The sequence below is a fragment of the Ischnura elegans genome, chromosome 3 (assembly GCF_921293095.1).
Source record: "Ischnura elegans chromosome 3, ioIscEleg1.1, whole genome shotgun sequence".
In the NCBI taxonomy this organism is placed as follows: domain Eukaryota; kingdom Metazoa; phylum Arthropoda; class Insecta; order Odonata; family Coenagrionidae; genus Ischnura; species Ischnura elegans.
Window position 1 is genome coordinate 68186027 of NC_060248.1, and position 25352 is coordinate 68211378.

Sequence of the window (25352 nt, forward strand, 5' to 3'; positions counted from 1 at the left end):
GTCCTGTCATTTTTATCCTTGGAGGCTCTTGAAGTGAGAATCTAGGAACATCCATAGCCCTCCATCAGTCGCATCACCTTTTGGAATTCTATTTGTCGCATGGCGTCTCACGGACACCAATTTGGAATGGTTAAACAAAATGCATGAAAGTAGAAATAACTGTTTTAGCTACAATAAATCATTCATTGAACACTTAAGTGGAGTTTGGAAGTAAAGTAAATAACACTGGAAAAGGGGTGAAGAGATTGCTCAAAACATTGAACGTCTTGATAGCCTATAAGGATGAGGAAACAATAATGGCCAAAGCTTACTTTATAGCCTTTTTAAAGGCTACATGCGATTCAATTAGTAGCTAAATAAATTAAGGTATTTTTAAATATGTACTTATGAATCCTTTGTTTGGGGAAAACCCATAATATACTTATTGACTGTGAATTTCCATTATACAATTCATAATCGAACTCTGTAAAGAACTCAGTGCCACTGACAATGTAAGTGATCAATTTTGTATCTCTTTTCTTTTGTTTTAATTATTTTGAGAATGTCACTTTAATGATGATAAAAAGATTACTTTGACAAGGGAGCAGTGTCAATATTTTTGAGATTTTGACAGTTTATGGCTCAATTTCTTCATATTCACTCTCCATCTTTTTCCTTAGCTTTTTGTTTTGACCAAGCAGGTTCAAGGAAGTTCTTCAATGATGCTGCTGGTATTCCCGTGGCTGCAGAAATCTGAAGAAATGAGTCGATGGGCAGTTTAGTAAGAGGGGCCATGATAAATTAAATTATGAGTACATACCTCCATGATACTAAATGATAGAAAAGTGTGATTAGAGCTAAGCTTTGGTTATCTGCATTGATGGAGGGGAAGCCCAAATGGAAAACTCAAGGTGAACAAGGTAAACATGATCATCATTATGAATACATTAGTATGGTTAAACCATGCTTTTGAGGTATCGGTAGTTTGGAATGGAAAATATATGTACATTGATATTTCGTTCAAATATGTGCTAAAGTGTATATTTCATGAAAGAGCATATTTTGAGAACTGTTCAGTGATTTTGAATAGCATAGTACAATTTTTTTGTTATTATGCTTTGCAAATATCCGGCTGCACCATGGGAAGTAGGTTTAGCCCTTCTTATGCAAATCTTTTCCTTGGCCTGTTTGAAGAAAATTTCCTCACCAATTACCCTCTAAAACCTCGTCTTTGGCTCAGATACATTGACGACATTTTCATTCTCTGGCCTCATGACATCGACTCTCTTAATACCTTTGTTTCTTCACTTTACGCTTCTGCCTCAGTTTCTTTTACCTCTTCCATCTCCAAAACCAATATCAACTTCTTAGATGTGGACATACACCTTTTAGACAATAACAAATTCAAAACATTGGTTCACATCAAAGCCACTAACAAGCAGCAATACTTCCACTACAGCAGTTGCCATCCACCACACACCAAACGTTCCATCCCTTATTCCCTCTCTACCCGTGGACACAGAATTTGTAATAATCCCGAAGACCTTCAAAAGTTCCTCTCCAAACTTCACACCTCTCTTCTTCACCGCAGCTACCCCGAAAAACTTTTGAAGAATAAAATAAGAAAAAAACCGGCTATTTCCAATAAACCCCGCACAGTCAAACATTACTCTCCCTCTCTGCTCACTACCTACTTTCCTGGTGCTCATTTGCTACAAAACATATTGAAGGACTTGTACCCCATCCTTTCCAAACACAAGTTCACATATCAGATTTTCCCTTCCACTCCTCGGATCACATTTAAGAGACCACCGAATTTAAATACCATATTTAAAGCCACCCGCCCTCTTCAAAAGTCGCAGTCAGTCACTATCTCCACACCCTCACCTTGCAATCGTCCCAGGAGTAAAACTTGCAAGATATTCTCCCCACCCCCTGCCTCTTTTCTCCCCAGGCTTAAATGCCTACCGATTTTCCCCTCCACTACTTGTACTTCCACCAACATCATTTACCTTCTTCACTGTAATTTCTGCCCCGCTTTCTATATTGGCCAATGCACTACCCCCCTCAATCTAACAATCATCGCGCCTCCTGTTGTCCATCGTCCCCCCACTCCTCTCTACCATATATATATATATATATATTGTATATACAATGGTCATTTTTTTTGGTCTAAAAAAAAAAGGCTATTGAAAAATACATAATAGTATTCAAATCTATCATTGAATCAGTCTTCTTCTATCTTTCACTGTTATTTACTTATATCACTCCATTTTGATGATGGTTTAAAAATAAAAATAGAAAACATAATAGCTAAGCTATTAAAAATTAATAAATATGAATAAATGATTCATTGGCATACTGATCTACTTTCTATAGCAGCATACCTGTGCTATGGATCCAGTGTGTACATTGGATCCACGTTTTAAGCGAGACTTTGGCAATGACAGTTCCCTTGAGAGCCATTTAATTCCATGTATCATGTATCGAATCCATTCTTCAGCATCCTTTTCTTCCGGAAGTTTTTTTAGGAGTTCATCCAAGGCATTAATCATCGCAGCTTCAGCATTTTCAAGTGATCCAGCCATGGCTTCAACTTTTGCAGTTAGGATAAATGCATTGACTAGCCACATTGCTGCCCCCTTTTCATTACCTGAATGAAATAAATGAGTGCCAACATTAAAATGACTGACCTTAACTTTCATAAAAGCCTGTATGAAAATAAAGACATTAGAGTCCCTCATTTCATTAGAGTGTTATTTTTTGGGGTGACAGTAGCCACAGCACTGACATATTTTTAATAAAAAAAAATTATTCGAATCATGCTAAATTTACCTTACAGAGAATCCTATCGAATGCACTTTGCAAATCTTCGAATTTTAACTATAGAATCTCTTTATATACTACATTTAATGGTATTTAAAAAAAAGAATATATGTATGTACACTCTTGTGAAAAATGAAGAGTATCATAGGTATGAAACACGATCTAGAGATAAACTGCATGTTTAACATAGGAACTCCAAAAGATGCAGTGAAGGGCCTTTTCATAAAGGAGTGAAACTGTATAACCTTCTTCCTGGAAGTTTAAGGAATATAAATCCTTGAAATTATTCAAAATCAAGCTGAGACAATTACTTCTGAGCAAAGTGTTCTACACTGTATAGATGAGTTTGCTCTTACTCTGATCAACAAGAATGTAATGTAAATTTTATGAAATATGTATTCCTTTAGTTTTTACTGTGATAACTTGCCATATCTTATATGTATACGTTGTTTTTGTAAAACCTATTTTGTAATTCTAATTATTGATTGAAATGTACTAAAGTGATTGCTTTTGACAAAGCCTATGTCTACTTAATTGTATGATCAAACAGGTGAATTAAATTATTATTATTAATTGTTATAGAGTAGAACTTCAGTTATCACTGGCTTCAACTTTTTCCGTTTGGATAAATGCATTGACTGCCCCTTTTTAATTAACTGTATGAAATAAATGAGTGCTAACACCAAATTGACTGGTTTCTTTTGAAACCTTAGGCAACTGTAATTATCATTCCAATGGAGGGGACAGCCTGGATCCACAAACAAAGCACACACCTATGTTGTCCATTCATGATTGCTCTCTTTGCAAAATTTTACTTTGGTCTTGGCATCATGGCTGCTCTGCAACTTTTTAACCATTCCTTCAAGAAAATGGTTGATTAATTGGTGGGTAATGTTAAGAAAGGGAGGGTAAAGAAGGGTAGGGAAGTTGGAGTAGAGAAAAGTTTAGGTGGATTAGTTAGGGAAGTGATCGGACAATCATACAACATGCATTTAATTGAATAAGAGATAATTGAGGCTGAATAGCATTATTAGCCATATTTTGTGAAGTACAAACATGGAATATGTAAGAGATGAATTGCAATTAAACAGAATTTCTATAAGATGGAAAATTACCTCTTATGTATTACTGATACACAATGACCCTTTCATTTGAAATGTGCTTTTCTCTGTCCTTTTCTGTCAATTGAGAACAAATATACATAAAAATGGAGTGACTGTAAACACACTATTTACAAACATGATATACCTATAGTAAACTGGGACGATCAAAGTTCATCAAACTGAGGACCAGGCTAATGAACGTGCAAAATGGTGAAAAAGTAAGAAAAGTAATGAGGGGGTCAAAATGACCACTGCTGTGCATAAGGCTACACAAAAAAGTCTGTGCTTCTGGTATTGATGCATGATAATGATCTTGAATTTCATTAACGTTGTGTATTTTTAATGTTTTGTGATTACATCTCATTCCAGTTGTTTCGTATCAACTATAGTATAGTTGCAGTACATGTATGTACTGCAACTGATGTTCATGGGTCATAAAAAAATTTGAAAAGAAACAATTATGTTCTTGGATGCATGAAGATTCTCTAATAATAAGGTAGGAATCATTTCATAACACACCGTCTGGTTTTCCTCCCCACTCATTCTCTTCCTTTACGATGTGTGCATCTTCGTGGGCCAATGCCCTTCTTGCGGCAGCCAAGGCACGCCTTGACCATTTCCTGGCCAGCTCTAAGTGACCTGTTTCCAGACGACAACGACCCATTTCGTGGAATAACCATGCATTCTCTAGTTCTCCTCCACAGCTTGGACCTAGGAATTGAACCTTAGGTCCTGTTGGCTCATACATTTCACAAGGATTGATTTCACTGTCGTCCACAGGGGTTCTGATAAGATATAAAAGAACTATATTTCCCATCTTCTCAAAAATGTAGCAAATTCATTTATAATGAGTGATCATATCAAATATGTTCAGCCCTCAACTAACTTCATATCTTTAACATAATGTTTGATTTAATGCTAAAAGGCTTGAGAGAGCAGATTTGAACGTTTGGAAGTTTTATGATATAAGCAGTTTCATAACTTTTTTGCTAATAAATGTTAATGTTTATGTCAGATGTCTATGTAAAAAATATGATGCCCAGCAAAGAACTCTGTAAGGTTGGAGTTATATGGGTTTAGAATCTCACCCTTTGCCAAAGCTGATCCCTGAAAAAAGAGGTTCTTTAAAAATTGATTTTTTCAGGCAATGTTTAAACAGTTAATTTTGTGTTTACCGTATTTCTATTGCAATAATTTCATAATATACTCATTTTGTCAGACAGCAATCATATCTGGGAAAACATTTTGATTGAAAGAAGTAAAACACATCCCCCCTCCAGTGTCATTACATAACAAAATTACTATGCCTAGGAAAGAAAAATTAAGGATTTTAAGTTTAACTTAATAAAATTGAAAAATTTGCCAAACTCCAAATGCAGTATGTTCCTAACATTTTCTTACCACAGAAATAATGGCTGTTAATTCATTGAATAGCTGAGATCAGTGGTTAGGGAAAGATAAACCACATGCCTCTTTGAGTCCTACGATGGGCAATGAGTACACCTACGCTATTTTTTTGCTGCTAGAGAGCTGCTAACACATTAAAGTTAATGTACCATTAGTGAAGGGAAAAGCATTTTCCTCCACAAGACTTCAGCATAAAAGGATTAACCCTTTCATTACTATAGTGTGTATTTAATTTGAGTCTACTTGTCGCCATATGTAAAAGCAAAATAAAAATACATGCTATAAAATCATTTGTCATAACTTACATCTCTTTTATAACATCCTTTGGTTCATTACTTTTTATTTTCAACCACTTTTCTATTCTATTAATTAAGTGATATGGATCACGAAATGGAAACTTTGAGTCAGATATCATTTCATTTGATATGAATGATGAGGATTTTTTTGAATGCCCCAATAATTCTATAACTTTTTGTTGATTTTCAGCCTGAAAATAGAAATGTTAACACACGTAGTGATTCCCTTTAAAGTTTTATTAAATGCTTCATTAATGGAAATGACAGTGAGATATTACACAATGTGAATGAAATGGAATACAGTTTTAATTATGTTGATAGCTTTGCTAACATTTGCTTTGATATTACATCTAGAATAATAGGGTGGTTTCCCATTATTTTTTCATCACGTAAATTGAAAGATTATTACTTCTGGAGTACACATTTCACGCCTTTAGATTTTTAAATGACGATATCTATTTTTTGCGATTAAATGAAAAGTGAAAATTTTCAAGCACGCGAAAACGCGACGGCTAAGTATGAATGCTGGGAAAACCCTGTGTGACGTCGTTCTGGTTCCCGCTGCCGCAAGTGAGGTGACCTTGGGGCGAGGCTTTGAGCGCTGATACGATGCAGGATGCTAGCAAGTAGCAGAGTACCCTGCTAGCAGGTAGCGCTTGGCTTAAATAAGGATTATTATGAATACCTTGTCAAACGAAGGAAACATTCTGACCATAGACAGTTTTAATAGGTGATTATTAAGAGACGTTTCCCTGAGCTCTGTGCCTCATGCATGCATTGGTAACCTCAGATGATGTAAAACTCCTATCTACTCGTATAGAAACTATGTCCCTGTGATGTCACGTTGAGTGGCATCGCTTGGGCGCCAAGCTAGCATCCTGCATCGTATCAGCGCTTTTTCAAATGAGGATAAAATTGACCATTGCCATTCGTCTAAACTGGGATTCCTAAAACCAAATAATTTGTATATTATGAATACACTAATGGTGGGTAACGAATCGCAATCAATGCCTTTCGTTTTCTTTGATGAAGGAAACTACCCTATTGGTGTATCCAAATCAGTAAGAAAGAAAAGATGGATATCTTATGATATTATGCATTCTTACATATTACACATAATGTGTTCCATGTTCTGCCCAAATCATGGAGCATGTGCATTAATTATGGTAAAAATTTATAAATGAGCTACCATGATGTTATTTCAAGAAGCTTTAATGGTAGTTTCTGCAGTGACTAAATGAAATACTTAATTTGACAGTTGTAAGATGCACTTTTTTCCAGAAATTAGTATTAAAAAGTTTCATCCATTATAAAGACATTAATTTCCAAAGGCTATAAAGTTATGGCAATGGTGCCACCTCCTTTTGTTATAATAACTAATGAAAAGACATCATAGAAGTAATAATTGTGAAGTATAGGTAGGTACTCAGGCTACTATTAAATATTCGCTGCAGTATTAGTCCAGGAAATGAAGCATTTTGGCTCGCAATTTTTTCAAACTGAATCGATTTTCTTGAAATTTTCACAATAAGTAGGGAATATACCAAGAATCAAAATCTATATCATGCCGACGGGCGCTTTTACCCTGGGGGTGGTTTCCACCCCATCTCGGGGGTGGAAAATATTAATTATATTTTGACTACAGGAATCGATAGAAAAATAAATTTTAAGAATAAAATGTTCTTTCCATTTTTTGCGTAAAATTAATATTTTTCGAGTTATTTGCGATTGAAAGTAACAGTTTTTTCACGAAAAAATCAACGATTTCAATCGATTATAGGCAAATAACTTTAAAAGTATTAATTTTATTAGAAAATTGTGAATTACAAAACTGTAGCTTGTAAAAAATTTTAAAACAATCTTATTTTATATTTCCTTTATGACCAATTCGGACCGAGCTACAACTTGTTGATGGTTATCTATTGTTTGTCATATGCTAAATTTGAAAGATTCAATGCCAAATAGCGGGAAAAATGTAATTTTCGAGGAAAAGTATGTGATCTGTTTAAAAGTGTTTTTAAAAAACTTTCTTAAAATGAGAAAAAAATATTTTTTATCATGAAATTTGAGCGAGTTATGATTAAAAATAAGATCAGTCCCTACTTTTTTGTACGAAAAAATCAGTGAAAACAACTCCTTATTACCACAATAGACAAAATTGATCAATGCCCTTCAGTATTTCTCTTTATTTAAGTATTGTTAATTGATCCTAGAAGTTGTTTTAATTTATAGCTCTAAATTTTGAAAAAAATGGATGAAAAAGTGAAAAGTCATTTTCTACAATTTCGTTAAAAATGCTCTTTTTTTCAAAATAACTCAAAAAAAAAACTGGAGATATGAAAAAAATGCAGGAGTAATAAATTGTAGCTTTTTTACTTTCAAATATTTTGGTGTGTTTTAATTTTCTAAACAATAAATATTTGGTGAGATATTGATAATTAAAACCTCTATTTCCAAGGGAGCTCCACCTTATTTAAACCCTTAAATCCCTCCCCTTTAAAAATAAATGACCCGAAAAAAATTTAATTCACATGACCTTGTAGTCAGTAAAAACCCTACAAAATACAATTTAAATGAACTTTCTATCATAAAAAATAAAGGAGCTATGTTTGAAATACCTATCAAATTTATTTTCGAAAAATTCGAAATCCACAATTCAGAGCATAATATTCCTCATAATCAGCATATACTTTGTGTACTTTACGTTAGAAGCTAACGATACACTCAAATTTGCTACAAAATAAACACACATACCCATAAGATGTATATATACACACACATATGTGAGTATGTGTGCTCTCGCTTACAGTGACCTGTGAGCATGCATGTGGTGGGAAGACTGGAAGCCATACAGTCTCCGTTTGATTGTGTTTCATGTAATGTCTACATAAATGTACATTTATTTGTTTATGTTACCATGACGAAGTTTTTCTGTTTATCCTATTGTTATATCTTTTCTGTGCTGTGATTAAAATCATGAGAGAAAAAAGTGAATACATAATAAAAGGAGTTAGAAAGTGAATAAGAAGATACAATGTGATAAATAATTTTTATTTTTAGGGTAAATATTTTTTTTTACATTAACCCCCAATAAGGGTTGATTATTATGGGTTGAAACGCCTTAAAATTATTTTCCAAACAAAAAAAATAATTATACAAATAATTTAAACTAAATTTTACCCGTATTTAGCTTTAAAATATAATATTTTAAGTTTCAGCTTTTAGGGGTAGTTTTTACCCCTAAAAAATAAAAGGCGCCCTTCGGCATAATATAGATTTTGAAGTAGGGGATATAATTAGTCTAATCCCAAATTTTGGTGCAAATCGATTCAGTTTGAAAAAATTGCAAGGTTTTTCACTTTTATGAGCTTCATTTCCTGGACTATATGTTAGCTGTAGAAAATTGACAAGCAATTCCACTATCAATGAGTGTGAATGAAATACGAAGTTGAATTCAATTCCACGCAAATTATGAAAGACCTCATATTTCCCTGGCTAATAATATTGGTGGATTGGTCTTGGCTTTGCCTCCAGGGGTGATGTTGAGGCACACCCAACACATCTATAGACGACTCTGTCATTGTCCTCAGGGTGTTTAGGCTCAATTCCCTAAGGATGATGGCAGAGTCCGATGGGATTGGGTTGGTATATTGGCTAGAGTTGGATTCACACCGTGTGGGCCAAGGTTCAAATTTCAGCTGTGGAAGAGAATTTCAAGACTGGCCATTTCCTGCTTGAATCTTGTGTGAAGGACACTTCAGTGGACTAATGCTGATACCAGGTTACTCTCCACTCTTGCTTCTCTACCTTTCCTTCATTGTGCAAATGATCTTAGCTGTCAGTTTCCTCCTCTAAATATCATACCACACCAAAGTCAGCCACAATCAGCCAGGATTATTTGACTTAATCAGATCCAGGTTTGAATCCCAGCTAAGAGGAATCACTCACATGAGTGTAAAAAAAGAATGAACCCTTGGAGGCATGCGTGAGTCTAGGGATTGGCTGAAAAGCGGTGAAAAGGAAGACTGGAGTTCTTGATGTCATTACCATATCTGCGTAAGGATTAAGGTCATCATGCTATCATCATGAATGTTTGGATAAATAGGGTATGCATGAAAAAGGAAAAATATATGGGTCTCTACATTTTTCGAATGATCATAATTAGAGCGCGGAAAAAAAGTCTTTCGACTTTTTGTAAAAGTGGGACTTTTGTGGTTTTAAATACAAATCTTCACCAATCTCATCAAATACAACTGTTTTTAATGACTTTCTTAGAGACTTTTTGGGACTTTTTTGCTGTGGCGGGACTTTTTCGATTAAAAGCGACTTTTCTGGGACTTTTTATTGAAAATACCTACCTAAGTTAATATTTGGCAGTTGTGACCACACTTGTTTATTTTTGTGTTGGACAAATCTTATTTTTTATGCTGTGCATACTACACGGAGCAGATATTAACGTAAAATGTAAGCTACTAACAATTGCTAACGCGGAATTTTATTAATAGCTCCGGAAAATGCAATTAATTCTTTCGATTACTCCACCGTTCATGAAGTAAACCCATGCAGTACTTCAACTCGAAGGTGGTTTGGATATGTGAGGGTAGAGCTTACCCTTTTTTTGCTAAGGGTGTCCAAAGACTTCACAAAGGGACATTATGAACCAACTTATTTGAACCCGGGTGGTCTGCTGACAAGGGGACAGCGCTACACTGTATGCTAGCACTCAGCTTTTTTTTCGGGAGATTAGTGGAAAAATGATACAAATATATGAAAGGTTATCTAGAATTTCCGACGAAGTGAATGTATCACGTTGAGTGTAGATGGTTACGAAATGAGCCTACATTGTAGAGTGGCAAACAATGCGCTCTTGGCACTCGGTCGAAGAGGAAAATTGAAGGCTCAACAAGGACTGGTGAATGTATACACATTGTATGAACACAATTCTATATATTCGAGTAAGCCGGGTAAAGTTTCAGTCATTTGCTGAGGTCCCCAAGTGTCGCAAGACTATCGTCCGCTCGTTTGTGCAGCCCAGCCCAAGAAATTGTACAAGGTGAAAGGACAGGCATCTTCAGAAGCCAAGCTGACTGCGTATGCTTCACTATGCAAGTACCTGCAAGTACTTAGCAACAGTATTTACTACAATGCTTGTGAAAAAACTGTGAGTATCAATAAAACTTTTGAATCTGACGACTTTAATAATTATAATTATTATCTTAAGAATTTTTTGGCATTCCCGAGTAAGTCAAAATTGTGAGATATATCTTTAACTGTACATTGTGTGTGTTTTTAATTTTAATTCTTTATAAAAATACAAAGACCTATTTTGAACTATGCTTAATAATTAACTTTAAAAGTAATTCTCATGATAATTTATCTTTCTCATTATTTTTCAAGATATCATCGGACAAAAAGTCACATGTAAAACAGCACATTGACAGCTCATCGCATCTATCTCAAGTGAATTTAAGGGGACCGTGAGCTTGCAGAGTTTACGACAGAGCCAACTATCGTTTGCAGCCACCGGCGATGAGTTTGCTTTGTACTTGTGCGAGCTATTTATGGCATTGAACATTCCTACTCACAAATCAAAACACCCTCTACTCACATGGAAAAATAATTAAGAAGGACGGTGCATGCTCTTCACAGTATGCGAAGAAATTCGCAAAAGATTTCCCACTGCAAATAAGCGGGTCTCTACCATTAAGAAGGTAGGTACTTGCCGTTAATAAAACTAAAAATAAATTTTCCAATATATTACAATAGAACTAATATTGAATATTTTTGTAGGTATTTTTGAAAGCACCATCGCGCGTGGAAATAAAAAATTTTGCTGTGATCTGCCATTACCTCCGGATCCAGTCCTCACGAAATTTGGAACATGGCTGGAAGCTTGCGTGTTCAATGCACAACACTTCGAGAAAATTAAGAATGTAAGTACATAATTATTTGTAGTTATGATTGTGACTGATGAATCAATTTCATTATATGAAATGGAATCCCTGCAATTTTACTCAGTTAAAAATAGCTACAACTGCACGTTCTAAATTAAAGAAGAAAACAGTATTTTAATTTTTTACTTCAGGTTATACAGAATATTGACCCTGGAGACGATGCAGAATGTACAGAAAATGCTCGAGAACTCTTGGAAGATAGCACACTCCCACTGGAAATGATATGTATTTCAGCATCCTTTAGGTTTTTGGTAGAAAAAATCATATATCTTGAATCTTTCATCCTGAGCCTCAGTGATTCGGTGTCGACAATAATGGACGTGAAGAAGAAACTTGAATGTGTAAAGGGTGAACAAGCCGTAAGTGTTTATGGCAAATTGTGCAAAGTTTTGGATGAAAACGAAGGCTACAAGTTAATGACTGATATAGCTCAGATTCTCAACAGAGAGGTCAAGGGGCAGACATTTAATGTTTTAGAAAAACTCACCTTAAGTGGCTACGCTGCGATATGCTCCTATTACAACATGTGGAGTTGAGCGATCGTTTTTGACGTATAAACTTATTTTGACCGAACGTCGCACATTTATCTTAGAAAACATAAAAAATTACTTATCTGTCACTACTTCATTAAATATTTTTTTGGCAATACAACTCAAAAAGAATGAAAAAACGTTTTTTTTTCCTTAATTTTATATCATACAATTAATAAATAAAATCTGATGTCCATAACCTTTAATTTGACTTTAATTTCCCTATTTCAAAATAAAGATAGATATTGATCAACTAAAAAAAAATACAGGGGTCAACTATCATCTTAAATAAATGCTGATCATCAAAGAAAGTGTTATTCAGAAGAATTAAAAAAAATATTTTGTAAATTATGGTGATCTCCTGTCTTAAAAGCCCATAAAATAACACGTAAACCCACGAATCCGCATCTCTACCCTCTTTTCTCCATCAATTGAGTTAAATTCAGCCACTTTATCATGGAAATAACACAGACTTTTAAAGAGACTTTTTAAAAAAATATTGACGACTTTTTAGGCGACTTTTTTTGAAAAATTGGAGACTTTTTTCCGCGCTCTAATCATAATCAACCACAAAATACAATTGGTAAATGAGCCCTTAATATATATATATATCTATATATGTTACTTATGAAAGACACCACAGGTGATATGAATATAAATAAATGCCATGATAGGCCACAAAAACACAGACACAAATAAAAGAGGACTCACACGTTAGTTTCTTTCAAATTTTCGACCTCTTAGGGTCTTCGTCGGGAGGGAGGCAAGAAGAGACTGAGGAGAAGGACAGAGGATGCCTAAAGGCTGAGGAGATTAGGATAAGATAGGGGAAGGGAGAGGATGGGGAATGGGGGGTGGGAAAGAGGAGAAGGCTATGGAGATCAGTGGGCCCTGTTAAGGCCAGGCGGGTTGAATGCTTGGTGTAGCCAAATGGAAGACAATTCAAGAGTTTTTAATTCTAGCGGTGAGGCGGAGGGTGGGAGAGAGGCAAGTATTCCTATGTGAAAGCAGTCATCAAATTCTAAATTATGGGAAAAGGCGTGGGTAGGGACGTTAGGTAGGATATCTGAAGTACAATGGTTGGTAAATGATTAGTAATAGTAAAATGTTGTACCAACTATACGATCTCCATGATGTCTACATCAACCCCTACATTAATTTCCCCCCTCCCTCTCTCTTTCTTGATCTGCCCCTGAGTTAAGCCCCTTAAAATTGCAACAGATATGCACCCAACTCAGGCTCAGCAAGCCTATTCTCTTGTAACTGGGATTGAGTCTCTATCCCCTTTTAGCTCCAGTTTGTTGGTTATTTTAGCAGTTTAAAAATATAATATTTGCTGGAAACATTCAACGCACACAACTAATATATTTTACCAAGGTCATACCATGATGACTAGATTTAAGAATCAAGTGAATTTTGAACCTACCCCAGATAATGTCTTGTCAACAACTTTCTTCATTAAGTAGGCTCTTCCAATTTCGTAAGCAATAGCCCTAACATAGGCACTTTTGCCAGAATAAAGTGTTTTTCTGCGGCCCAAAGCAAAAGCCTGGCGTGGAAGACTATCAGCTACATCTCTTGCCCTTTCTCCGCATGACAGACATTTGGCAAAATCTCGTTCCTTCAGTGCATTCCGCATGGCATCTAGGTGATACCAAGCTTTCTTACGTGCTTGCTCCAGTTTTGCCCATGTTATTAGGTGACCCTCCTGCACAAAGCAAAATATTTTTTAGTAGTGGCTCAGAAAACTTATTTGAAAGTTGCATTGAATAATGGAAAATTTTGAAATTTTCCTGATAAAGTATCAAAATTGCAAGGTATGTCACTGAATAATTATCAGGCATATCATATTTAATATGAATACCACAATTTTATTCCATTCTTGATATATCATCGCTGTCATGATATATATTTATATTATAAAATATATAAAAATATATATATTCCGGCTATCAAAATATATAAAATATATTTTGATAGCCGGAAACCCAGTTTGAAAACTTACCTTTGGGCTTCATCTATGATTACAGTAAACTCTTGATTTTACGAAGCAGGATTTTACGAAGTTTTCGATTATGCGAAGTGATATTGCGGTCCCGGTGAAAAGCCTATGCTAAATACATGGCGCTATTCGATTATACGAAGTTTCGATTATACGAAATTTTTTGAATTTACGAACCTCGGCTCGGTCCCTAGGAGCAAATGGCATTCGTTTATACGAACTACGGCGAAAAATTTGTCAACAAAACTAGTTACGCCGGCGTAAGTAGCTAAAAAATCAGCGCTTCCAACTGTGGTCCATCAAAAGTGCGAAATCGTAAATGATAATGCAACTTTGGAGAGAAATGGGTCGCCAAAAACCTCACTGTGGGAATTTAGGGGGAGTAGAGTTAAAATATCGCGGCTGACATTATGCCCCTATTTACGTGCCTGTTCGTAAACATAGCATCGACAATAATTCGTAGTTTAACATGTCGGGAAGGTCGTGCGGAGTATTTCGTACACCCCTAATTAACCCTTTGCACTGCTGTGAACGTACTTCGAAGACTACTTGACTACTTTTCGCCGAAGCACTTCGAAGGGTCCCTAATCCGGGACCCTTTCCTCGACGAGCTCACCCTCGCTGGCCCCTGAAACTGGGCTATTTTTTAATGCATTACCTGACGCAACCCTGGGTTTCAAAGGGCAAAGGTGCCATGGGGGGAAAAAGAGTAAAGTGCGTGTTACTGTGGGGCTGTGCGTCAACCAAACGGGCACGGACAAAATAAGCCCGTTGTCATTGGGAAATTTGAAAGGCCACGGTGCTTAAAACATGTAAAATTGGAAGCCCTCCCCGCTTTTTACCATGCAAATAAAAACAGCTGGATGACCCGAGAAATTTTCCAGCAAACGGTTATACGTCTACAGAGAAAAATTGCTGGAGAGAACAGCAAAATTGTTTTAATAATGGATAATGCCACCGTTCATAAATACGTGGAAGATCTAAAATTGGCTAATGTTCGAGTCCTCTTTTTACCCCCGAACTCAACTAGCAAGTCCCAGCCCTTGGACCAAGGCATTATCCAGGATTTTAAAGTCCTATACCGGAAGAAGCTTGAGCGGTATTACTTTAATTAAGGGGTGCGAGTATCTATGAGAATGGTAAGTGCAGATTTACAGAGATTTGTTCTGTTAGTCCCAAAGATTAGTAAGAACATAATCCTCGAGTACCTTCAGGGATTTCATCACTTCAATGTGAATTCAGCTCAATGTTTTGGAATCCTGAGAGCCAAATTATGGGTGAAAATCATCCAATTTGGCAAAAATGAGAAAAATTTATTCAAGAAAATAATCATTTACATATATCAGGCATTTGTAGCCTTGTAATATTTCAAACACTGCTGAATGAACGGCGGTAAAATATACATGAATTGCACTGAGAAAAAATTCCTCTGGATCGTGAGTGACGTCACTAAAAAGTTTCAGAATTGCTCCAGCGTCAAAGCCGTGAATACATTGACGAAATCCGCTTGTGACGGCCATATCACATTTACAGAATCGAGCTGCTCTGTGCTCAAGCTGTACAAAGTGGTATATGTAAGTTAAATACATACATACGGTTTACATGCTTTGCATAGCTTTGGTGCAGGTTTGAGGCCCTCAACTGGTTGTGGCTTCTTGGAAGTCCTTTATCCCTTGCATTGCCATCGTTGATGGACCGCGAGGGCCTAACATCTAGTACCATGAGCCTCAACACAATTGCCAAGGGAACAAGGACATACCCAGAATCAAAACGGGGGAAAAGCCATGGTCATTCAAATTGTAACATTTAAGCACAGAAATGGTTAATGAAACCAAAGTTTTAAGAAAATTATGACAGCAATTTATTAGTTTTTATAATTACTTGCCTGAAAAAATAATTGTTTTTACTTTAGTTTCCTGTCTTATACTAATACATATCACTTTTCTTCAAAAGTTTGGTTCAAAACTTTTGTTTTTAGCTAAATTTATTTTGGCTTCTATGGGGGAGGGGGGGGGGGGAAGGGCAGATGCCCCCCTTCTGCCCTCTGCTGGGTACACCCATACATGGGAATTAAGGAACCTGGATAGTATGGTGGTCAGCACAGTGACCCAGAAAGCCAAAGGTCCATGGTTCGATTCCCGGCCCAGAGGAATTTTTTCTCATGGCAATTCACATACCTGCATATATGCATACCCGTACGTATATCTGTAACTTTTCTGTCTGCTTGATACATGGCCAATTTGGCATAGACGCATGGAATGAAATAAGTATGTTCTTCATGAGATTTTTCTGAGTTCAACAATACTTGGGTTAAAGCATTTGTTTACAGCCACACTCATTCTTAATACCTCTTTGCGGTCTTCAATCACTTCTCCCTTCTTAAGCCTCCTCTGCAACTCCTGACGCATCTCTCGTTCCGCGTGCATCTTGTCGCGAGCAAGCAAGTTGTGGTATGGTTCCCTGCACCGCAAGCTCTCCCTTAAGCTCTTGATCAGTGCCAGCATATCTCGGACCTTGTTGAGCATTGAGAAGGATCCTTTCCTGTTTCCGGGACACATGAGGGCAGCAGCTGGATCTTGTGCAGACCAGAAGCCATAGTCCTGTTCAGGTCTTGTCTCATCCACCCTGAAAAATTTTACAAGATTTTTTTTCAAAATAGGATGTATATAAAGAGCAAAAGAAATGAATTTTATAAATGATAAAAAGTAATGTAGATAAGCATTTGTGGTATTATATTGTTGAACTCGTTAATAATGAAAGAATAAAATACCTCTATGTACTGAGTTGAGACTTCATACACAACTGAAACCGATGAGTTAGGTTTCGGCACCTTGCGTTACCACCAGATACATGTTGTTGTGAGGCTTACGCTGTGGTTTTACTTGTTCAAATTTGATAAAAACATCTGACTGTCCTGATCTTGAATGCTGAGTTCATGCCCTGTGTTTTGCTGAACTCGCTAAAATAGTTATTGAGTGGCTGGTGTAAGCCAGAACGTGTATCATATGATGGCATTCAACTCTTAAAAACCAAGTTTTTTAATTTTAAATGAACTTTGGAATCTTAACTGAATCCATACTTTCTATTCTTTCATTAAGAAATGAAGAAGTAAAAAACTGGTGAGTATAGATTTAAGTAATTTTTTTGGCAACCCCTAGTTGGGTGCTGTATTAAATGCTGGACAATCAAAGTGCACTACTTCTTCCATTGGATGAGTGGTCACGCCACAGACCCCATAGCCTAATGCAGTCAGACTAGACTTCTATAGGTGGTGTTTTCCTTCCATTCTACCATCCTATCTCTTTAATCAAAGTGGCTGTTGTATCAAGATCTTGGACAGATCCTGTAGGGTACACCCTTGAGTCAGGGCTCTACTCTATTCTTGACACTTTTCCCTTAAGAGCACAGGGAAGGAAAAAGGAAGAAGGCACCACCATGCAGTGGTGTAGCCAGGAATTTTATTTGGCAGGGTGCAAAACCTTACCGGTGGAAACGGTCCAGAGGAAAATTTTGAAAAACAGGGCATGTATTTTCGGGTAGGTATAGGGTTTTAAACTAATTTAAAAATTTTCATTATAAAAAAACTTTATTTTTCAAAGGACAACCCTTTTTTAATAATGCTATGATAATTTATTATTTGCAGACTTTCCCCTGCCCATCCATTAATTAATTTTTTTATACTTAATATTTATGGGTTCAGGGGGTTCCGACCCCCCCTCGCTTTGCCACTTCCACTGTGATTTAGGAGCCCAATGATGCCTCCAGGGAAGGGATTAGGAAGGAAGGGAAAGGATGGAAGAAACTTGAGCTGGCATTATGGTGATGTGGTTCACCACTAGCAAAACCAGATATGTACTATACTGTTCCTAGAGATATGGAAGATCATGTGTGTTTGTGAAAAATGGATGTGACTGAGATGAGAATGCTGAGATGGATGATGGGAAAAAGAAGAAGAGATAAGAATAGGAATAAGAGAACAAGGAATTATGTCTGAAGCTACTGAGATCTCAAGAATGGTGCAAGAGGGAAGGATGCAATGGTTCAGACACATTTTAAGAAGGGATTAGGAGTATGTGGGGAACAGATTTCAAAATTAACCAAGGGAAGAGAATGAGGGAAAGGACAAAGAGAAGACGAAGGGACTGTGTCGAGAATGATTTGAAGAAGCGACTTGGACGAGACTAGTTAAGAACAGTTACCCCTAATCGGAATTAAGATGCAGAGAAAGAAGAAGAAGAAGAGAAATGAAAGATCATCCAGTGAGAGAATGATCCAGAGATTTTTCTCTAGATAACTTGAAGTGGTCATTGACCTCAGAGCATCATCATGTAGCAGAAATAAGAGATACTTTTTTATGAGGTGTTAGCCCCTAGGCATTGGACCATGGAGAGCCAATGCAAAAAATGTATAAGATGAAATTTTGCTATGGAAAATCATTTGGTTCAGGCTTATTCACATGACAGAATTTGCATGGTGGGTAACTGAGTTACCAATGATGAGTAAAGCAAGATGGATTTAGTAAAATAGCCAAGAAAAGGGTGATTTCCTAAAAAAAGGAGTCTTCTAACAGCTGAGAATATAAGTGTTAAATTTAGGAAGCAATGTACATGAACTTACATTCGAGCACACTTTTTTGTGGTCATGGGACGTGGATGATGATAGCAGTTAATAATTCCAGTTACATATTATGTTTTCAAAATGGTGTAGTAAAAAATGATGAAGATTAAATGGATAGATCCTCTGAGTACTGCAGAAGTCTAAGAGGAATTGGGGATAGAAGAAGTTTTTTGAAAATCTGTGGTTGAAGTCAAGAGAATTTTATCAGCCAAATGATAAGAGTTGGTGGTTTAATGAAACTTATCATTGTGGGTCAGATGTACGGGAAGAATGGCAGAGGTAATATCACAGATCAGATACACAGAGGCGGCTAAGAAGGACATAAAACAGAAGAATTATTTAGGTGTCTAAGATTAACTGTGTAAGTAAGAATGAAGATTAGCTGATAGGAGTTTTTAGTAGATGAGATACACATCTTTGAATTGAGGAAGTGCTAAGCAGGGAGGCGATGTTAAAAAGTCTATGCAAGAAGGAAGAATGTTAGGTAAGCTAGGGAGTGGAAGTAAATGTATAGGATTTATTGGCAGGATGACTGGGAGTCGGCCTTGTTGCGAATTGAAGAGAGAAGTTTAATTTAGGAAGGCTGAGCTGAGTTAAAAATGCTCCACATAAATTAACCTACATTAATTATTAGAATATTTCAATGAATATAAAATTGCAAGCAGATGACATCGCAACAAATTTTTACCTTCGATGTACACTTCTAATTTGGGTTGATAAAATTTGGGTACGTATATTGATTCTAATGGAAGATGTTTTGGATTTAAATTTGAGTGTAATTGCTAGATTTTTAGCTATGCCTAGGAATGGTATGTTAATTATGTTAAAAAGAGACTTGGTCAAAGAAGTTGGACTTTAGCCTGTGTATTCCATTGAAGTAACGTATATATTTCAAGCCTTAATTCAATCTTCATTGGGTGGACAAGGTTTACTACTACAAGGTTTACTTCGGGTACATAGCCAGAAATTAGGTTTGAGGGTGGGCCTGGGTGTTAGTTGTGTGTCATACACTATTCGATATGCACGTATTGGAAAACCATACATTGCATTAAATAAACTAAATTTGTATACACAATTTAGTTTTCATTGTGCTGAAAGTTGACTTTTTATCACTGGTTATAGGCATATGTAACTATATTATAAAATGGAGTTTTTAAGGATAGGTATAGGATTTGAACAGCATTTATTTGTGGAGCTAAGAGTGGGGACTCGACCTTAATCTGAGCAAATGCATGTCGGTACATTTTTTGCAGAGTTCATCCAATTTTAACCATGTTAATGCTGTGGATGGTATTAAAATAAAGGCAACAGACGAAGTGAAGTTCCTAGGAGTTACGATAACCTCGAACTTATTGTGGGGAACACAGAAATATTTGCTGCATTGCTCTGAAGAAATCAGGATTCGTCAAGCGTATTGTGGGAAGATTTTTGGATGAAAAAGTAAAAGGAAGGTATTATTTCAGACTCGTCTTGCCGCACCTTGAATATGCAACGAGCGTATGGGATCCGGTGTAGAAAGATTTAATTTGCAAACTGAACAAAATACAAAGGAAGGCTGCGTGGTTCGTCATAAATTGCTACGGGCGTATACACAGCATTGCCCAGATGCTAAGCAAATTAGGCTGGGAGACCCTGGAGATTGGGAGGCTGTGCGCTGGGCTTAGATTGCATGAACAATTGAGAATGGAGATCTTAAAGAGTGACACGGAGAGCATAATATTAGAGCCGCACTATAATTCCAGGTCCGGCAGATCAAATAAATTAAGAGAAATGTTTTGCTGAAAAGATAGACATGGGAATTTGTTTTTCCCCCGAGCCATAAAGGACTTTAATAGATACTAGTCGTAAATTTCTTAGAGCACCTCCTTTTTATGTAAGAACGGCTGGTGTCATAACACCACCTGCCATACGCCTTTCAGGTGGCTTGCGGGGGTATTATGTAGATGTATCTTTTGGCTAGTTATGTCCTCAGCAGATGTGTTGGGGGTAGTCATCTCAAGGGAAAAGCATTTCGGGGGAGGGAGGAGAGAGGGGTTCCAAAGGTTCCCCTGGACATAGAAATTAGAAGTGGCCTGGAAACAGTCAGTAACTGAACGGGGATGCATGGAATCTTTAGGGAACAGCAAAATGAACTTGTATGGAACAGATATGGAAAAACAAAACTGGTAGGAAACATTGGAATGGTCGGGAGTGGGTAGAATATAGGTCCCCAAAGTCTCCCCCTGGCTACGAACCTGGTTCTGCTCATCTGTACTCCGTATATTTTACCTGTCTCGGTAGATAAGAACGTCTTTTCTCCACACATTACCCCTTACCCAAATTTCTTGAAGCGTTCGATCTTCGGGTATTGCTGCTATGCCAACGGAAATAGGTCGTCTTTCAGATGTTCAATAGGTAATAAGTCATACATGTAAATGTCTCGCACATCTCACAGGAATATCCCACACACAGTCGCGAAACCTGCTCGGAACCAGAAGCCAATGGCGGATCTAAAGGGGCCTTCAACTGAAATTGGGCTGAAACACACACTAAGTAAAATCGGGGAAGTATTTGGGGGTTACCACTTCGTACAAAAGTGTTTAGTTATATTTTCCAACAAATGTACCTGCTTTAACGAATTAAAAGACAAATTAGCTCTAACTTGGGGGCTATTTTACACGCTTTTAGCGTGTTAGAATCCAATGGTAGATCCAGAGAGGGGAAAGGGGGGCTATTGCCCTTCCCCCTCTTGGGTATTCAATTTACTTAAGAAAGAATCGTAATCTTAGTCCCTCCCTTTTCCCTATCCTGGATCCGCCACTGCAACTGGCTACTGTTAATTTGCGAAATACGGACTTACGGATTAGTGGACCTTTTTGACCGTCATAAAATGTGGGGAAAACGGATCTGACCGCCTGGTTGAAGCCCAGGATGAAATGATTTCATACAAGGGCAGATCCAGGATTTTTTCTGGGGGGAGCACAAAGGTCTGACAGGCAAACGGTCTTCTCATATTTGAGACTGAAAACAACAATAAATTTTGTAATTTACTGAACGAAATATTCTTTTTATTTTAATAAGGTAGTTATAAATATACAATTAAGTGATTGAGGCTCCGTAATACACGGAACAAAACCAATGTAATCATAAGCGTATTAAAAATCTTGTCTATTTTTTAAGCATCTAGGGGGCCGGCACGTGCCCCCATGCCCTCCCTCCTAAGTCCGCCTATGATTTCATACCTGGAAGTGGCTGAGACCAGCTTCTCGAGGAACCGTAAGTCATTCGTAAACCTGCCGAGATAGTGACGGGTCATTCTCTTGTGGATTCCCCGGGTGAGGACGCCCACGATGTCCTGGTCGGGAAGGACCGTCCCGCTGCTTCGGCTGCCTCCGTCTTCGATCACGACGCCGCCCTCCTTGCCTGTGAGCGGAGCCGTTGAAATGTCCCCAGAGGCCACGAAAGCGGCGATGATGGTGCGCGAGATGGGCCTCAAGTACTCCTTCGCTCCCGGGGAGGAGCCGTAGGAAGTGCCGCTGAGGATGCGCTGCCGATCGTCCTCCACTATGCGGATCCATCGCATCAGGTCGACGAGGACCGGGCCCGCTTGATCGCCGATGCACTCCTGGATCGTCCGCCGGCACTGGTGCACTCCAGCCTTTGGAGCGGAAAAAATGAACAGTGGAGTTTGCAATGGATCTGGTGATATACTTTCTTATTTCTGCTTGAGGCTTTCACAGCGCTGGATTGCAGTTTTCTCCTTATTTTTTTCGGGTTAGTTGCGTCGAAGTTGTTTACCAGGATGACGTTTCGTGTCCTATGCTCGCCGCATCTTCTGAGTCTGAGTCTCTTTATCTCATGGCTGATCTGAAGATGAGTCCAGCATAGGCCCGAAAAACGTCATCCTGGTTAACGACTTCGACGCATCTAACCCGAAAAAAAACATGGAGAGCTACATTCATATATTTACTTTCCGGAGAAAAAAATAATTACCTATCATGGGCGAATCGTTTTTATTTTGACATCGAAGGAAAAAGATCTTCTTATCTCCTCGATTTCCTTGATTAGAATAACTATCACAGGCCATTAATATTTCTCGAGGAGAACTTTTTAGGGTATATTTGCAGCTGTAAATACTTCATGTGTTCCTACTTAGTTTTCAATTAGCAGTGAGATATGAAAGAAGATGTTGAAGACGACATAGATAAACTCTTGTGGGAGTTCGTGCAGTGCGGCTTCTGTAGTATGCAGTTAGCAGATACTTGGAAAACAAAATTTTTCTGGTCTTATGTTATCGAATTAGGGCAGGAAAATGTTGACCACCGAAATTTCTTTCTCCCCTACATTGTAGCGTTAAACGTTTGACAGTAAATTTCTTCGTGGACAAATGCAAGAAAAAAGTTATATTCAAGCCGAGTGATAATATCACTTCATGGGAGCTTAAAAACTCTTCAATTTGCTTTAAATATTCCAAATTCTTATACCCCAAAGAACCCATAGTCCCAAGGATTATCTTCCTGTGATTTTGTTCCAGACTTTGCACTTTCGATCCCTGATATGAAAATCGAGAGACAAAAGCTTTTAAATAAAAAGGCTTGAAAGAATTCTTACCTTAAATCTCTTATCATTTGGGAACTGAAGGCGGCCCTGGTAGAATTTCGTCATGGCATTTTCGTACTCGCACATTTCGTACATAATCCTTGCTTCGTTGTAAAGGCAATCACTTTGCCACGCATCGTTTTTTTTAGCCTTGGTGATTGAAAATAAGCTTCCAAAGAAGTACCCTTTTATGCCCTGTGAAAAAAATCATTGTATCGTCACTTTTAGATTCTTAAATACAGTGGAGATTCCTTCATTTTCAATGCAAGTTACACACATTTTATGTATTTTGAATTTTTTATCTTCTCAACACATGAGTGGGAAAGTTATGAAATACTGAGGCTTCTATGAGCTAAAGCTTTTGCTAAAATTCATATTCAACAGGATAAATTAGTGGAAAGAAAACAGAAAGCGAAGGAGAAACCTGAAAATATGTAGCACTTTAACTCAAATTCTAAAATTATGCAAGGTTTTTGGAAAAAAATCATTGACATGTAGCATTTAAGAAACTGATTCACCCGCGTTATATCTAGCTTACGAGGGCGTACCCAGGATCAAAACTAGGAGGGGGGGGAAACCATGGTCAATAAAGTTTTAACATTTTAGCTTGGAAAAGGTGAAAGCAACCAATATTTTAAGAAATTATTACAGCAATTTATTACTTTTTTAAATCATTTGCTTGAAAACATATTTTAGTTGCATGCCTTACACTAATATAATTTTTCATGGGGTTACAGAAAAATTGTGGAAAACATTCGTTTCAATCCAGACCTGATTTTCCTTAAAGACTTTTGCGATTTTTGCTTCTACATCTTCCTGCCCCCCACTGGGTACGCCCATGCTGACTTACCATACATTCTCCTCGGGCTAGCAGGATTTTTCCAAAAAGCCTCTGGTTTGGGTTCAACTTGAGTGCTTGGTCAAATGCTTCAATGGCTAGATCATAATCTCCTCTGATCTTCAACTTCATTCCCATGTCATACAAAAACGTAGAGGCATTTTCAGGCATTGATGGCATTCTCCATTTTCTCCTCCTGAATTTTTTCACTGGAACCTCTTCCTCAGCCTTCGTTTTCGACTTTGTCGGTGCCATTTTGATTAAGACGTTTTACAAGGTGCCAATGAAAACTCAACTTCCATATAATTTCGCCTTCTCAATGGAATTAATGATGAGGGCAAATGATTCCTCAAACATCTGATACAAATGCCACTAGGAAGTTGTTATAGCCACATTTGTTTTTAAATCGTGTTCTTTCTGTTTCTTCATACAATCATTATGATAAATAACCGTCATCATGGTTACATATTTTGTACTATTTATCAATCATGAAGATCGATTGCGCATGGATCCATTGCACCAATATCATTAATATAACTGGGGTCACAGAAAGAAATTTACGAGTAAAATCAACCCTTGGAAAAATAAATTCAAGAAGTCAAATGAATATATCGTGATCAACCTTCGAACTTCAAAATCTATTTGTATTACGCCGCGGCGCGTAATACAAATAGATACAAATAGTGCCTTTATGAAATGATTCGGTAAATATAGAGCGAAGTCAAAGAATTAGGTGAAGTCATGAATTTTTATTTAGGCGAAACGGGTAATCCTATCAAAAATATCCAATTGGTTATGAAATTTTCAATCGTACAACCTTAAGCTATATCATGCAATTATTTTAAATTGGATGGCATTGCATGGCACACTGAAGACCTCGCTGATTAATGGAAACAAAATTTAAAATAGAAAAACTGGAGATTTATCCATTGTGTTCCGAGATTGAGATACATTAATCAATAAATATTTATTCAAATTGTTTGAAAAATTGTCATATAGTAACACATTACTTTACGCAAGTTAAAAGAAAGATAGCATGCCGAAAAGGCGAAGTCATTTCAATGTCATCCGCCCGCTGGAATGGGATTTAATTAAATGCTTGCCGCTCTTGAGAGGTTAAACGCTGGCTACGTTTCCTTGTTTCCTGCGATAATAACCTTAGAAAATTCATTCAGCAAAAATTGGACTATTTTTTAAAGTGGCAATTTTCAGTACATACTTC

At 37.1% G+C, this 25352-nt stretch overlaps 1 protein-coding gene across 1 annotated transcript; it reads right to left on the reverse strand.

The window, feature by feature from the left end:
* Positions 1-394: 394 nt before the first annotated feature.
* LOC124155984 lies at positions 395-24566 on the reverse strand. The gene is made up of 9 exons (XM_046530236.1): positions 24143-24566; positions 23305-23487; positions 21936-22351; positions 16446-16722; positions 13522-13803; positions 5621-5802; positions 4428-4693; positions 2367-2632; positions 395-732 (listed from the first exon to the last, which is right to left on the reverse strand). The coding sequence occupies exons 1-9, from the start codon at positions 24383-24385 to the stop codon at positions 637-639; spliced, it is 2211 nt and encodes a 736-aa protein (XP_046386192.1). The 5' UTR covers positions 24386-24566; the 3' UTR covers positions 395-636.
* Between the last annotated feature and the right edge of the window lie 786 nt (positions 24567-25352).

Coding starts and splice junctions, on each gene's coding strand:
- LOC124155984 (XM_046530236.1), bottom strand. CDS start 24,385: ATGGCACCGACAAAGTCGAAAACGAAGGCTGAGGAAGAGGTTCCAGTG. Junction 22,352..23,304: donor CAAATGATAAGAGATTTAAG/GTAAGAATTCTT, acceptor TCCGCTCCAAAG/GCTGGAGTGCACCAGTGCCG. Junction 16,723..21,935: donor CTGGTCTCAGCCACTTCCAG/GTATGAAATCAT, acceptor AAAATTTTTCAG/GGTGGATGAGACAAGACCTG.